This window comes from Chelonoidis abingdonii, chromosome 20 (genome assembly GCF_003597395.2).
Source record: "Chelonoidis abingdonii isolate Lonesome George chromosome 20, CheloAbing_2.0, whole genome shotgun sequence".
Lineage (NCBI taxonomy): Eukaryota > Metazoa > Chordata > Testudines > Testudinidae > Chelonoidis > Chelonoidis abingdonii.
Genome location: NC_133788.1, coordinates 6,165,636 through 6,179,643, shown reverse-complemented (window position 1 = coordinate 6,179,643; position 14,008 = coordinate 6,165,636). Strand labels below are relative to the sequence as shown.

The window sequence follows — 14,008 nt, the reverse complement described above, 5'->3', positions numbered from 1 at the left end:
AGTGGAGGATCTCTCTTTTCATAAGGAAAAACTTTCTCCTACCCTTCCCCGTCCCTGTTCAGGGACCCTTCTCACAACCACTCACGTCGCACAGAAGTGGCGCATCTTCTACAACTAGGTGCAGTGGAATCTGTGCCGACGCAAAATCAAGGGACAGGTTTCTACTCCCATTACTTTCTAACTCAGAAAAAGACTGGAGGATGGAGGCCTATACTAGATCTAAGCCGACTGAACAAATTCGTGAGGATCCAAAGATTCAAGATGGCCACACTGGGCACAATAATACCTTTACTGGATCAAGGGGACTGGTTCACAGCCCTTGACCTACAGGATGCTTACTTTCATATATCAGTTCTTCCAGCTCACAGACGCTTCCTACGATTCACAATCGGTCACGACCATTTTCAATACAGAGTTCTTCCTTTCAGACCCACCACAGCACCAAGAGTTTTTTTCCAAGACTCTATCCGTGGTCATGGCTCACCTCTGCAAACACGGGGTCACGCTGTTACCCTGTCTGGACGATTGCTTCATCAAGGGCAACTCCTATGGCGAGACACTTCAAGCCACCCATTTCACCATCTCCCTCTTTCACAGCCTAGGCCTCCAAATAAACATCCAAAAATCCACCCTGACACCTAAACAACAGATCGAGTTCATCAGAGCTCATCTCGACTCAATCCAGAGCAGAGCCTTGCTCCCATATCACAGATTCCTCGCTATCACGCAGCTCAAACGCACGCTCTCTATTCGTCCCAGGACACAGGCAAGATTCTGCCTACAGCTCCTTGGTCACATGGCAGCCACCACCTTCGTGGTTCACCACGCCAGGCTACACATGAGATGTCTCCAGGGCTGGTTCAATTCCAATTTCAAACCCAACAGACACACCTTAGGGATGCTGCTAACTCCTCCTCCCCATGTTATAGCTTCCCAACATTGGTGAACAAGTCCAGAAAACCTCTGCACAGGGGTTTCCTTCCAGCAATGTTCCCCAACGCTCATGCTCACCATGGACGCTTCCTTAATCGGTTGGGGAGCGCACTTAGGGCGGCACAGGGCTCAAGGCCGGTGGTCCGCATCAGAGACACACCTACACATAAATCTCTTAGAGCTCATGCCTTCACTTTCTTCCCCTCATAAAGAACAAATCCATTCGGGCCTTGAAAGACAACATAGCATGCATATCCTATATAAACAGACAGAGGGGATCCCTATCACGTTCCCTTTGCATGGAAGCCATTCAGCTATGGAATTGGTGCATATGACATCGAATACAAATCATCGCTTCCTACCTACCAGGCTGCCACAACACGACTGCCGACGCACTCAGCAGGCACTTCTTGACACAACGTGAATGGGAAGTGCACCCTGCAGTACTCCAACAGCTCTTCTCCCTCTGGGGCACCCCGTCAATAGATCTCTTTGCCACGACCCAGAATCGAAAATGTTCCATTTTGCTCCAGTGCGGGACTCGAGACTGCATCCCTAGGAGATGCATTCCTCATCCCATGGAACAACTCCCTCCTGTACGCCTTCCAGCAATCTCTCTGTTACACAGGGTTCTTTGGAAGATTGCTTATTGCCCTGGCTTGACCAAGACAGATGTGGTATCCCTACCTACTCTGCATGTCCTCCCGTCACTCACGGGCTCTTCTCAACAGGCCAGACCACATTTCCCAGGACAACGGACGGGTTCTTCACCCCAACTTCAAAAGCTCCACCTCACAGCCTGGTTCCTTCATGGTTCCAAACCCATGAACTAGCCTGTTCCGAGCAAGTCCACTATGTCCTCCTGCACAGTTGGAAAGACTCCACTCGTAAAACCGACCTGCAGAAGTGGAAGCATTTCGCTCTCTGGTGCTCACGTAATCACTTAGCACTCAATAACGTGACCCTCCCTAACATTCTAGACTACCTTCTGAAACTACAACAGGACGGACTTTTGCTCAGCTCCATCAAAGTGCACCTGGCAGCGCTTACCACCTTCCATGGCCTATTAGATGGTTATTCATTCTTTACTCACCGCACCATAAAATGCTTTCTCATGGGCCTGCAGAATCTCTACCCTGAAATTTACCCAACAGCAGCTGCATGGAATCTTAACCTCGTTCTTCATGCTCTCATGAAACCTCCATTTGAGGCCTTGGCTACCTCCTCTCATCTCCATATGTCCATGAAGTGCTTTCTTAGTTCCCATAACATCAGCAGGGAGAATTGGTGAAATGAGCACCCTGATGGCCCACCCTCCCTACATAATCTTCTCCAAAGACAAAGTCACTTTGAGACCACATCCTAAATTTATTTCTAAGGTTGTATTGACCTTCCTCCTCAACCAACCTATATACTTACCTACTTTCTATCCCAAACCTCACAAGACTCCACGAGAGGCAACCCTGCATACTCTCGATGTCAGTCGAGCAATCGCCTTTTATTTAGACAGGACTAAACCATTTCGTAAGTCCCCGTGACTCTTTGTTTCCATTACCGAAAGATCAAAAGGTACGGCTATCTTTAAACAACGTCTATCCAAGTGGATCTCTGACTGCATCAGATCCTGTTACCATGCACAAAATCTTCAACCACCTGAAGGCATTAGAACTCATTCCACTTGAGCCATGTCGACATCCGTTGCCTTCCTACACAATGTTCCCATTCCTGACATCTGCAAAGCAGCTATGGGGTCATCTGAACACAAGTTTGCAAAACGCTATGCTCTCACACAAGACACCACGGCAGACGCCATAGTAGACCATACAGTACTCACTGCCGCATCTCCAAAGTCCCACCAACCATAGTGAGTACTGCTACACATTAACCTAGAGTGGAGCACCCACAGAGAGAGCACTCAAAGAAGAAGGGAAAGTTACTCACCTTGCAGTAACTTAGGTTCTTCGAGATGTGTCCCCCTATGGGTGCTCCACTCCCTGTCCTCCTCCCCTCTACTTTAGAGTACTAGTATGATTCTCCATGATAGAGAAGGAACTGAGGAGGGTGTGGGGCGCACGCAGTCAGGAAGATTCCAACTAGACGGGAGATACCATCTGGGTGCGTGCGCCCCAACCAGGCACTGCTACCGAAAATCTCCGATCAACGGCGCTGGGACGCACCGTCACCTAGAGTGGAGCAGCCACAGGGACACACATCTCGAAGAACCTCAGTTACTGCAAAGTGAGTAACTTTCTCTTGTATGTCAATTTAAAAAAGGGGGTAAAGACATGAGAGTAAGGGTGAATTGGGTCTCAAGTGAGGAAGTTACAAAGATTCTGAAATGAGATACTAAAATATGTTTTAAAAAGTTAATATATTCTAAATACTTCTAATTGGGTTGATCTTCAGTTATTTGGCAAAACTCTATATAAAGAGCAGGTGCAGCACAGAGTTAGGCTAAGGCTTCAAAGTGTAGTATATAGAAGATCAGGACTGATCAGCATTGACAGACTTGTGAGAAACTTATACAGTGTTTGCCTACAGTGTGCCAACTCTCATCGGTGCCTAACTTCTGTTAGAAATAACATGCATCAAAATAATCATCCTTTTATAAAATAAATCACAGGAAATTATATTAGAGTAATAAAATGAAATGGCTTAGGTTTTTGCTGTCACTAGTGATAATTTGACAGCGGCGATAAATATGCATATTCATTACCAATTGTCGAATACTTGGTCAGTCATTTTGCTGTGAGAATTATATATATAACAGTAAATGAAACTGTGAATTCAGTCTACTGTGGCTCTTTCGGGTAATGTTGATTGCTAATTTGGCTCTTGAACCGTTGAGGTCTGAGTATCACCACTTTAAAGCTTTCTGAGGCCTGCAGAATTTAGGCTTGTACTATTAGTTGATAATGAAGACTAACATTCCCTTCACTGTCTGTGGCCACCTTAAACTCCCTGCTGTATTTTTGTTTTGTTTTTTTTGATGCAGTGTCCTATTGTTTTAAATCTAAATGGGTGGTGTGTGTTTGAGGGTCAGGAGGGAATGCTCCGCTTTGCAAAAGTGGAAAAATAACGGATAATTTAGCCCAGTGAAAAAACCAGATGATATGTATAATTCCTGATTTTAAAGCACAACCGTTTCATGTTCTATATAAAACGGGGGAGGCGGGGGTGTGGAGATGATGGGCTTTGTTTCAAAATGGAATTAGGGCTATAACTCTTCTGTCCCTTAGGCTAGTGGAGTCATAGGGGAAGAGGAGGAGAGCTGCAGTTTATTGCATGAAATCTTTGCCTCAGCCTCTCTAGGCTATTTCAATTTACCCCTGAATTTTGGGGGGAATAATTAATGAATTAATTAAGTATGCTGTGAGGTATTTGAATATTCAAAAGCAACAATGTAATTATTATTTTTCTAAAACATGTTTTCAGATTTTCACATGTGATCTCCCAAGAAATCATTTGCATTTACTCCATCAGGACCTTGTATAACTCATTGCCGTGCAATTTAACTAACCCCAGGGACAATATTTATTGCAATATTTATTGCAAAGATAAGGCGGCGGGTTGGGGAGAATGATATATTTAAAAACTCATTTTGCTTTGTGGTAATGACAGTGTGACACAGCAGAACTTGTGCACTGGCTTGGTTGTGATTTTTGTTCATTTAATTGTAATTGTACGATTTAAAAAACTTGCGTTAAGGAGTTTTCTTTCACTGCTTTGTCATTTTGTGTGGGAGTTTCTTGAGAACAATTGCTAAAATAGCATCACTTAAGACATAGTTTAGGCAACACAAATAGTCTCTTTGAAAGAAGTGCAGTGCATTGGATGAATTATTTTTAGATCCAACCCTTAGGAAACACATTGCCAATTATATAAAATTTTAATTGCCACTAGTTCTGGCGGTGTTGCATAACTTGCTGTCTTAGTGTTGTCAATGTTATAGGCCTGTAATGAGGAGAAAGCAGGGGTGTGAGAGACTAGACTTTTTGTTTTAAAAAATCACCTCAAAAGCTCCATATCTAAAATATCAGGTGAACGAGTTTTTATAAGGTTATTCAGATTTTCATTACTAAACCAAATAAAATGGGAAACCTGATTTTCTGTTCTTAAGTATGGAGTTGTGTACATTTTTTCCTGTATGTCACTGAACAAGTGCACCGGTAAACTCTGAAATAAGAGGCTTATGATTATTTTTAAAAGTTTGATTTGCATCTTTCCTGTCCTAGCAACATATAGGTAATCCACTCATTTCTCCTGTACATTTCAAGACTGGTATTACATTACTAGTTATTGTTAGAAACGGTGCAAATGTGAATATTTTAATACTATCACTGTGGCACAAAATTAAATCCTACAACATAAATAGACATGTGAAATTTATAGTGACCTGTGTTTTAGTACATGTTACTCTTGCAGAAATTTTAAGTCCCCAGTCATGCTGATGTAAAAGCTTTGTGTGGAGACTTAAAATTCACAGAGAACATTGTCCTGATCTTGTTGAACATACTCCATTCCATACATTCCAATTCTCTCTCATTGGCAAAACAGGAATCAGTCCCTATGGTTGAGTCTAGGGAGCACTTTGTAACTCATACCTTCTGAGGTTAGGAGTTCCCATTTTCCATAATACCAATTAGCCACCTACAAAATGTTTTTAAATATAAGAAACAGTGCGGCTGTATACTAGAAATGGCTAGGACAATGTTATGTTTGCTGAGCAGTCAAGTAACCATCACATCTCGCATTTCAGACACAATCTCAAGGCTCAGTAAATCAGTTTCTATAAAGAAACCTCAAGCCATGCAAATGTCTTCAATTTTTTTTAAAGAGTATCAGGGATAGTTATGGGTTGCCCAGTACTGTGTGAATTGTAAATTTAAACAGTGACATTTTTTCCCTCTTAGTTGATAGGATTTCCCTTTCCAGTCTGGCTTTATATTAGTCTCTGTGTCTTGAAATAGTTTATAGATTGAAGAATTAATTTTAAATAGGGAAGATCTACATAAAATAGGGCACAACTGATTTTTGCTTCTGAAGTCTGTTTGCATGATTTAGAAAAAAAATCACTATTCACTATTTTTTTCACTTCTCTATCTTTTCAAACATGTACTAGCAGAGAAATATTTTTAAAGATTAACTTCTTAAAATTGATCTTATTTTTTTCTGCTGAGATGCTTTTTTCTTTTCCTTTTTAAATAAATAAGGTGGTCCCAGCATATTCAATATCTAGACAGCTTTTCATCAGTTGCTCATCAGCATGCTAATTGCTGTATGACTGATTATGCCCTGAATGCCAGTTGATTTTCTTAATGAGACAGCTGGGTTAATTATGTAATCGTATGATTACATTAGCCTAGAGTGCCCTGGCGAAAAGTAACGCATGCAGGAGCGTGATGTCATCGCAGAACAGCACTCACAAGGGGGTGCATTCATTTTCTGCCTAATGACAGGGGAGGGCAACGTTACCCACAGTGCTCTTTGTGTAAACAGTTATATTGAATTATTAAGGTCTGTGTCTTTTTCCAGCTTGTACAATACATGGAGAATTTGTTTTTGAAGAAAACTCGGTTTAGAAAATCATTCGTTCAGCGATAGTCCAGTTTTACTGTGTGATACTATGGCAGAGTTTACATTTGGTCTAAGCATTAAAAAGTTATAGCAGTTGCTGAAATGTAACCTCAGGCTGCTAAGCAGTGCATTATTTTATTAAGATCCACCTTTCTTTTACTTTAAAACCCTGCTCTTAAAATATGCACAGTAGAACCATGCTCGTCCACATATTTATAAACTCCACCAAAAAATTGGTGTTTTCCCCTCTGAGAAGTGGTTTAACAGCAGTTCCTGTTGTGAGGCCTTATATTAATTTGACTTTGTTTTTTAAACAAAATACACTAGTGTGCATTAACTAGTACATTGTGAAGTATTATCTTCCAGGAAAACGAAGTTAACACAGTTGCTTTTTGCATGCCTTTGTTCGTTCAGAGGCATATCCAGCCCTCTCCTTCTTGACCAGAGCTTCATTTGTAGTGGATTTGATATGATGCTCACCTGTGCATTCACACATGTCTGCTGTGTGGATGGCCAGGGAGACCTGCTCAGAGTGAGCTCCTTGTGAAGCAGCACTGAGAGGGCAGCACATGGAAAGGTTAGGGGAAGGGTGAGCTCTGTGGACACTAATCCATCCTCAGGGCTTGAGTGGCATAGAAGAATAGTTTTGACTATTCTTTAGTATTTGTATTATGGTACTATGTCTCATGCTCAGTCAAGGATCAGGGGCCCATTGTGCTAAGCACTACACAAATAGAAATAAAGATGAGTTTCTGTCTGTGTTAGGATGCAACAGGTGGATTAGACAGAAAAAATGGACATGGGGCGTTGGAAGGTGAGGTCATAATAAAATGAAAGGTTTAGCATAAAAGCAGGTATCTCAACTCATCTCTCACCTAACTAATGCCAGGTGGTAATGATTTGTAGGCATTTTTGTATACTAGTGATTTAAGCGTTTCCTCTCTTTCCCTGCCTTCTTGTCAGCCCTGTGTCCAGTCAGGGCACCAGACTCTTGATTTGGGTCTTATTCTGTAGCTTGCAAAACTGTCATCTACAGTGAGTCTTCCAGTTACTAGTATTAGTTAGCAACGGTTTACTGTACTGAGGTTTAGAGAAAAAGCACTCCATTATATTTGGAAGCTTGTCTTTGCTGCTTTCTGTACACTGTCACCATTCCATTTCAGGTCCTTCAAATGTCAGTGATCTCCTGTTAAACTATATGAAATCTGTATGACATAAATAGACAGGCTTTTATATGTGCAAGTTCTGGTTGTGTATTTTTCCCCTCCAAAACCCCACACCAATCAAGAAGGAAAATAGCACATCACAGACTTCAGATTGCGGTGCTTACATTGAACACAGTAATACTTGTGTGAAGTTTAAATGGTATTGTAGATAATTAAGAAGACCAAAAAGCTGTGATTTCTAAAGTTTAAAATGCTCTTTGGGGTTTGACATACATAAATTGTTTGACTCTCTAGCCAAAGCAAGTCATAGTCATTATGTTGTCATGCAGTAATTAGTTTTGTTTGTAAATTAAGCCTAAGAGGTACTTCAGCAATGCCTTTTACAAATCCCAAAACAATATTCAACGGCTGCAAGCTTTTAGGTGATCAACTAAGCTATAGTAAAGTTTGAAATTTAATGCATGGGAGACTGTTTTTACATTTTGGTGATTCTGCGACTGTTTGCTACTTTAGCATTAACCTTTAATAGAGCTAAAGTAAATATACATATCCTGATGAATAATTATGAGTTTGCATGAATTTTTATTTACAGTATACTGCTTTACAGGATTGAAAATTTGACTAAAGGTTTAGTCATTATTCACTTTATAATGCACATGTTATTTTTATGTGTCTTTGAATTCCTTCCTAATTTCAGTCTAGAAAAGCATTGTTTATTTGGATCAGACACAGTGTCTTGTATGGTGCCAAATATTAGAGGGGTAGCCGTGTTAGTCTGTATCCACAAAAACAACGAGGAGTCCGGTGGCACCTTAAAGACTAACAGATTTATTTGGGCATAAGCTTTTGTGGGTAAAAAACCCACAATTTCAGATGCACGGAGTGAAAACGAAAGGTTATGTCCAGATAAATCTGTTAGTCTTGTGAGTATCCTGGCTTTTTAAAATGAATGTACTAAAAAAAAAAAAAAAAAAGTTTTTAAAAATCGTGGGGATAGAAGGCGATGTACAAACATTGGTTTTTATAAATACAGTTTGTATTGGCTATGGTATTTTAAGTCTGCTAGCACAAATGTTGTTAATATTTTATAGAAATATCATGGATAAAGTTTTAGGTCCTCATCTGATATATTTTTAGTCTTTCTTTATGATCAGTAGTCCAAAATGCTGGACAGGCTCTGCTGGAGAAACACTGGACTGAAGAAATGTGACAAAATGATCATTCTAGGTAATGGTTGTTTTGGCTGCATTGGAGAAGGCTCATGTTGTGACAGGCTGCACCCTAATTGGACTGTGTATAAATATTGTAGGGACTTCTCAGTGCTGCTATAACTTCAACTTTATGTATAATTCCTTACCCAGGCCCCCTGCACCTGCCACAATAACATTTTAAATTTGATTTATTATAAATATTTTAATAGGGATAATAATAATGAAAAGTATTTGGCCTAAAAGCATAAATGAAAAATCTATGTAGTCATAAACTATGTATATATGTACAGAGAACAGATGACAAGCAGCCTAGATTTTATATTATGAAGAAGGTAATGTCATAAGCTGTTGAAGAACTATATAACAAATGCAGTATACTGCTACTTATGATGTCTCTGAGTTCAACATAACCCAGCACTGTTCTTTTATAAACTGTGAAACAACACTGGCATATTGAAAAACGCACAAGCTCATGCTTAATGTGTTAACAGAGGTACAATAAACTTATTATGTTTCCAGAGACTGAGGGTGGTCTGAAAAATTAATGACTACGGTGTTTGAAAATTAAGTGAACTCCCTAATATATACTGTTGTTGATCCACTGAGTTCAGTGTTTAGCATTCCTCAACAGGAGACTAAATCTTTGCAGCCATTTCACAAGTGATGCTGGCGCCCATAACAGAAATGCATTCAATAATTATTTATAAGCCCATTGGACTCCAACATTTTCCTACACTGACTGGGAAGCTGAGATCCCAGAATAAATTCTCTATCCATACATGGCAGGTATATTGTAAGAAGTGTTTTTAGCAGAATAGAAGATGATAGAATTGACAGTAGGAGAGCATATAAAGTGTTCCAAATTTTTATTTAATTTGTGTAAGAAAAATAGAGAATAAATACCATAAAATCTCCGACTAGCAGAATTAATATTTATTAGCATTCGCGTCAGTTGTTTACTAGTAAATGTCCCTGATAGGAAATGAGCCAAAGGTTTGTAATCGTATTCACACAAGAGTTTCTGGTATCAAATAACACATCTTTCACGGATCCCCACAGCTGTACTTGTTTGTGCTTTATGGCTGAGGGCCTTATGGTAAGGTACAAGCTTATTCAGAAGGATGGTTCTTTGAAAGGGGAGGTATTTAAAGGACTCCATTAATCAGTATTTAATATATTTTTTGTTCTTTTACTCAACAAAGGAACAACAAAACATCTTGTACATTAATGTCTTTTTTTCATGAAAATAGATTGGATCTCGAGACTTTCATGCCTCGTTAATCTGTGTCATTTTAAAGATATTATCAAAATACTTTCTGTCACTTTAAAAAGATAGTATTCATCATTTAGAAGATAATGGAGAGCTTAAATATAAAGAATTGTATATAATTTTCAAAAAACACATGGGGAAGCAGAAGAAAGTAAATCAGACTTAGGCCTTACTACAACACTACTGCATATGACCATTAGAATGTCCTTTTAACTAAGGAAGAAGGAGAATTCCTCCACAAAGAATTTCAAGATTCTGAGCTACTAAAGCTGTAGCGGTGTTGCTGTTGTCTTTTTATTATTTAGATCCAGTTCCAGCTCTGGATCTAGGACAGCAGCTTCAGCTGAAAGTCCAGCGAATGCATGATATTGAAACAGAGAACCAGAAACTTAGGGAAACTCTAGAGGAATACAACAAGGAATTTGCTGAAGTGAAAAATCAAGGTAGGTGGAAAAAATTGCACTCTTTCTCTCAGATTGTAATTCTAACAGTTTGAAGAATGTTAGGATTAGCCCTAATTGTATTTCATAAAATTAGTGTGTGCATATATATTGGTATTTAATAAAGAAAGACATTGTATGCTTATAGCCACTTTTAAATTTGCATGTCTGCATATGACTATTTTACTTTGACAGGACCAATAGGATTTTCTTTAGAACTTTTCCTACAGTATCAGGTAATAGCTGGGCAGTCTTCTTTTAAGCATTCTGTTGTTGCCTTCAGCGCTACTTATTAGTGGTCCAACTAGCATACTGAAGTTACATCAGTCATTAAATACTGAGATTATAGTAAGACTGGTCTAAGGCCAAACAAGTGTTTTTTTAATCCACTATTTGTTAATAACTTTATTTTGTTTTTTAAAAAAGTATATCTTCTCTGCTCAGTTTTTCCTCAGATAAATTAATAAAGTTACCTCAGTACTTGCAGCATTCTGTATAATTACTATAGGGAATGCCCAGGTAATAGTGCAAATACAGAGGTAATGTTTCAGTTTTTAAGGCAGTTGGCAAGCTTTTTAAGGTGACCACGGTACATGAAAAGACTATTATCTAAGGTGCAAAAACCTGCTCTCTGAAAATATCCAGGCTTTCTTGCCTTTCAGAAAAACATGCTTCCTGCACCAGGAAATAAAATATGCTCGCTCTAAACCTATTTCCCTTTACACACAACTTGTGGTTTCCTTGTAAATATCCAATTCTGAGTTACACTAGCAGCCAATTGTTCTATCACAGGGATAGGCAACCTATGGCGTGCATGCCGAAGGCGGCACTTGAGCTGATTTTCAGTGACACTCTCACTGCCCAGGTGCTGGCCACCGGGCCGGGGGACTCTGCGTTTAATTTAATTTTAAATGAAGCTTCTTAAACAGTTTAAAAACCTTATTTACTTTACATACAACAATAGTTTAGTTATATATTATAGACTTACAGAAAGAGTCCTCCTAAAAATGTTAAAATGTATTACTGGCACATGAAACCTTAAATTACAGTGAATAAATGAAGACTCGGCACACCACTTCTGAAAGTTTGCCGACCCCTGTTCTACCACATAGGAGAATAGACGTTGCCCAGCTAGAAGTCTAATCGACAGTTTACTGGTCATAGTTTACTGCATCTAAATTGTAGCAAAAGGCGCATATTACAGCCACCTCTCTCTTTAATATGAAGGGAGTGGCCCATTGAGATTGCAGGTCCCTCAGCATGCAGGTCTTCAGACTGGACTGCAACAGATGTAATATTTGCATACTGGGAGCTCTACCCTTCGCAGTTGTGCTAATTTGATGAAAGTAGAGACATGACCACAGATCACTTTGTGGCACTCCGTTGGTCATGCATTTTGACCACCTTTGTGTAGGAGCTTGTGGCCTGATCTTGGAAAGTGTAAAGGACCTTCAACTCTGGTTGTTTGCTTTTTATTTAATTGTTTATTTTGACAGGAGCAGCACTTAAATACCTCAGTCGGACCAAGGCCCATTATGGCTAAATGTCATGCAAACATGTAGAAGAACATGTCATGAAGAGCTTGTGATCTTGAAACCAATGGGACCGGGCCCTTTAATGCAACTACAAAATTTGCATTTATTATGAATGGCTTTTTTATGCTATATGTATTTATTTCATTTATATACCAAGTCATCTTTGATCAGTGTTTCACTCTGGAATTGCCGTTCTATGCCATACTTTAAACAGAAATGCTGTGAAGATGTTAAGAATGACCTGCAGAGTCCTGTTAGTAGTTGAGGGTGGTTTGATTTCTTTCCATAGATGGGTTGTACATGGTCTTAAATAAGTTAAAAACATAAGAATGGCCATACTGGGTCAGACCAATGGTCCATCTGGCCCAGTATCCTGTCTCTGACCGTGATCTGTGCCTGAAAGTTTCTGTCAGTTGGCAGTCTAGGGATACCTAGAGCATGGAATTGCATCCCTGACCGTCTTGGCTATAGTAACCATCGATGGATCTGTTTTTGAAGCCAATTATACTTTTGGCCTTTACAATATCCCATGTTAATGAGTTCCACAGGTTAACTGTGCATTGTATGAAATAGTACTGCCTTTTCTTTGTTTTAAACCTGCTGCCTATTAATTTCATCTAGTGACCTCTAGTTCTTGTGTTATGTGAAGGGGTAAATAACACTTCCCTATTTGCTTTCTCCATACCATTCATGATTTTATGTGTCCTTAGCTTAGCTGGTCTTCAGATTCTTTCTCGGCCTGCCTTCCTGTACTTTTATACTTGATTGCTTCTTTCTATATTCCTCACTAGGACTGGACTTCAAATTTTTAAAGGATGTCTTTTTGCCTGTAACTGCCTCTTTTACTCTGGTTAGCCACTATGGCATATTTTTGGTCTTTTTTTTTTTTTTTGAATTTGGTTTGAGATGTGCATTTAGTTTGAGCCTCTATTTTGCTGTTTTCAGTCTCCATGCAGTCGGAACACATTTCTTAATTTCTGTTTAGCTACCTCATTTTTATGTAGTCCCCCTTTTTGAAGTGAAATGCTGCTGTGATGGGTGTCTTTTGTCATTTTGCCCCTTACAAGAGTGTTGCATTTAATTATATTGTGGTTGCTGTTACAGAGCAGGTCATCTCTTTACCTCTTGGACTGGATCCTGTGATCCATTTAGGACTAAATCAGGAATTGCCTCTCCCTTTGTGAGTTCCACCAGCAGCATCTGTGGTGTCTAGAATTTTCTCTCTGCATCCCTTCCTAAGGTAGCACATACCCAGTCAGTTTGAGGATACTTGAAATCCTCCATTATTATTGCTGTATCTGCATTTTCAATCTCTCTAATCTCCCTGAGCATTTCACAGTTGCTGTCACCGTTCTGTTCAGGTGGTTGGTAGTATATTCCTACTGCTATACTCTTATTGTTCAAGCATGGAATTTCTATCAATAAAGATTTTATGGTACAGTTTGATTCATTTAAGGGTGTTACTTTTATTTGACTTTATGCTTTCTTTCACATACAGTGCCACTCTCCGACCTGCACAACCTACTCTGTCATTCCTATATATTTGGTACCATCCAATTACAGTACTGTGTCCTCATGCCATCAAGTTTCCATGACACCTATTAGATCATTATCCTCAATTAATACCAGGCACTCTGGTTCACCTATCTTAGAATTTAGACATCTAGCATTTTTATAAGAGTACTTGTGCATTTTGTCAATATTCAGTTGCTTGCCTATAGGTGTTGTATTTAAATGGGACTCTTGTGTTCGACTGTTCCTCACTAGCTCTTACCTGCACTTTACCAACTTCTTTTATATCCTGTTTACTAGGATGTAGAGTTCCCTCATTAATAAATTCATCCACAAGGGAGTCTCTGCTTCTGTCAGCTTTCCC

At 39.4% G+C, this 14,008-nt stretch overlaps 1 protein-coding gene across 6 annotated transcripts in view; it reads left to right on the top strand.

The window, feature by feature from the left end:
- Positions 1 to 14,008, top strand: part of CUX1 (cut like homeobox 1) — a 441,436-nt gene that overhangs the window by 195,756 nt on the left and 231,672 nt on the right. For all 6 annotated transcript variants that reach the window (XM_075074026.1, XM_075074022.1, XM_075074024.1 and 3 more), the window contains exon 5: positions 10,463 to 10,600. In XM_075074026.1, coding sequence (XP_074930127.1) covers positions 10,463 to 10,600 — 138 coding nt within the window. The remainder of the gene's footprint in view (positions 1 to 10,462; positions 10,601 to 14,008) is intronic.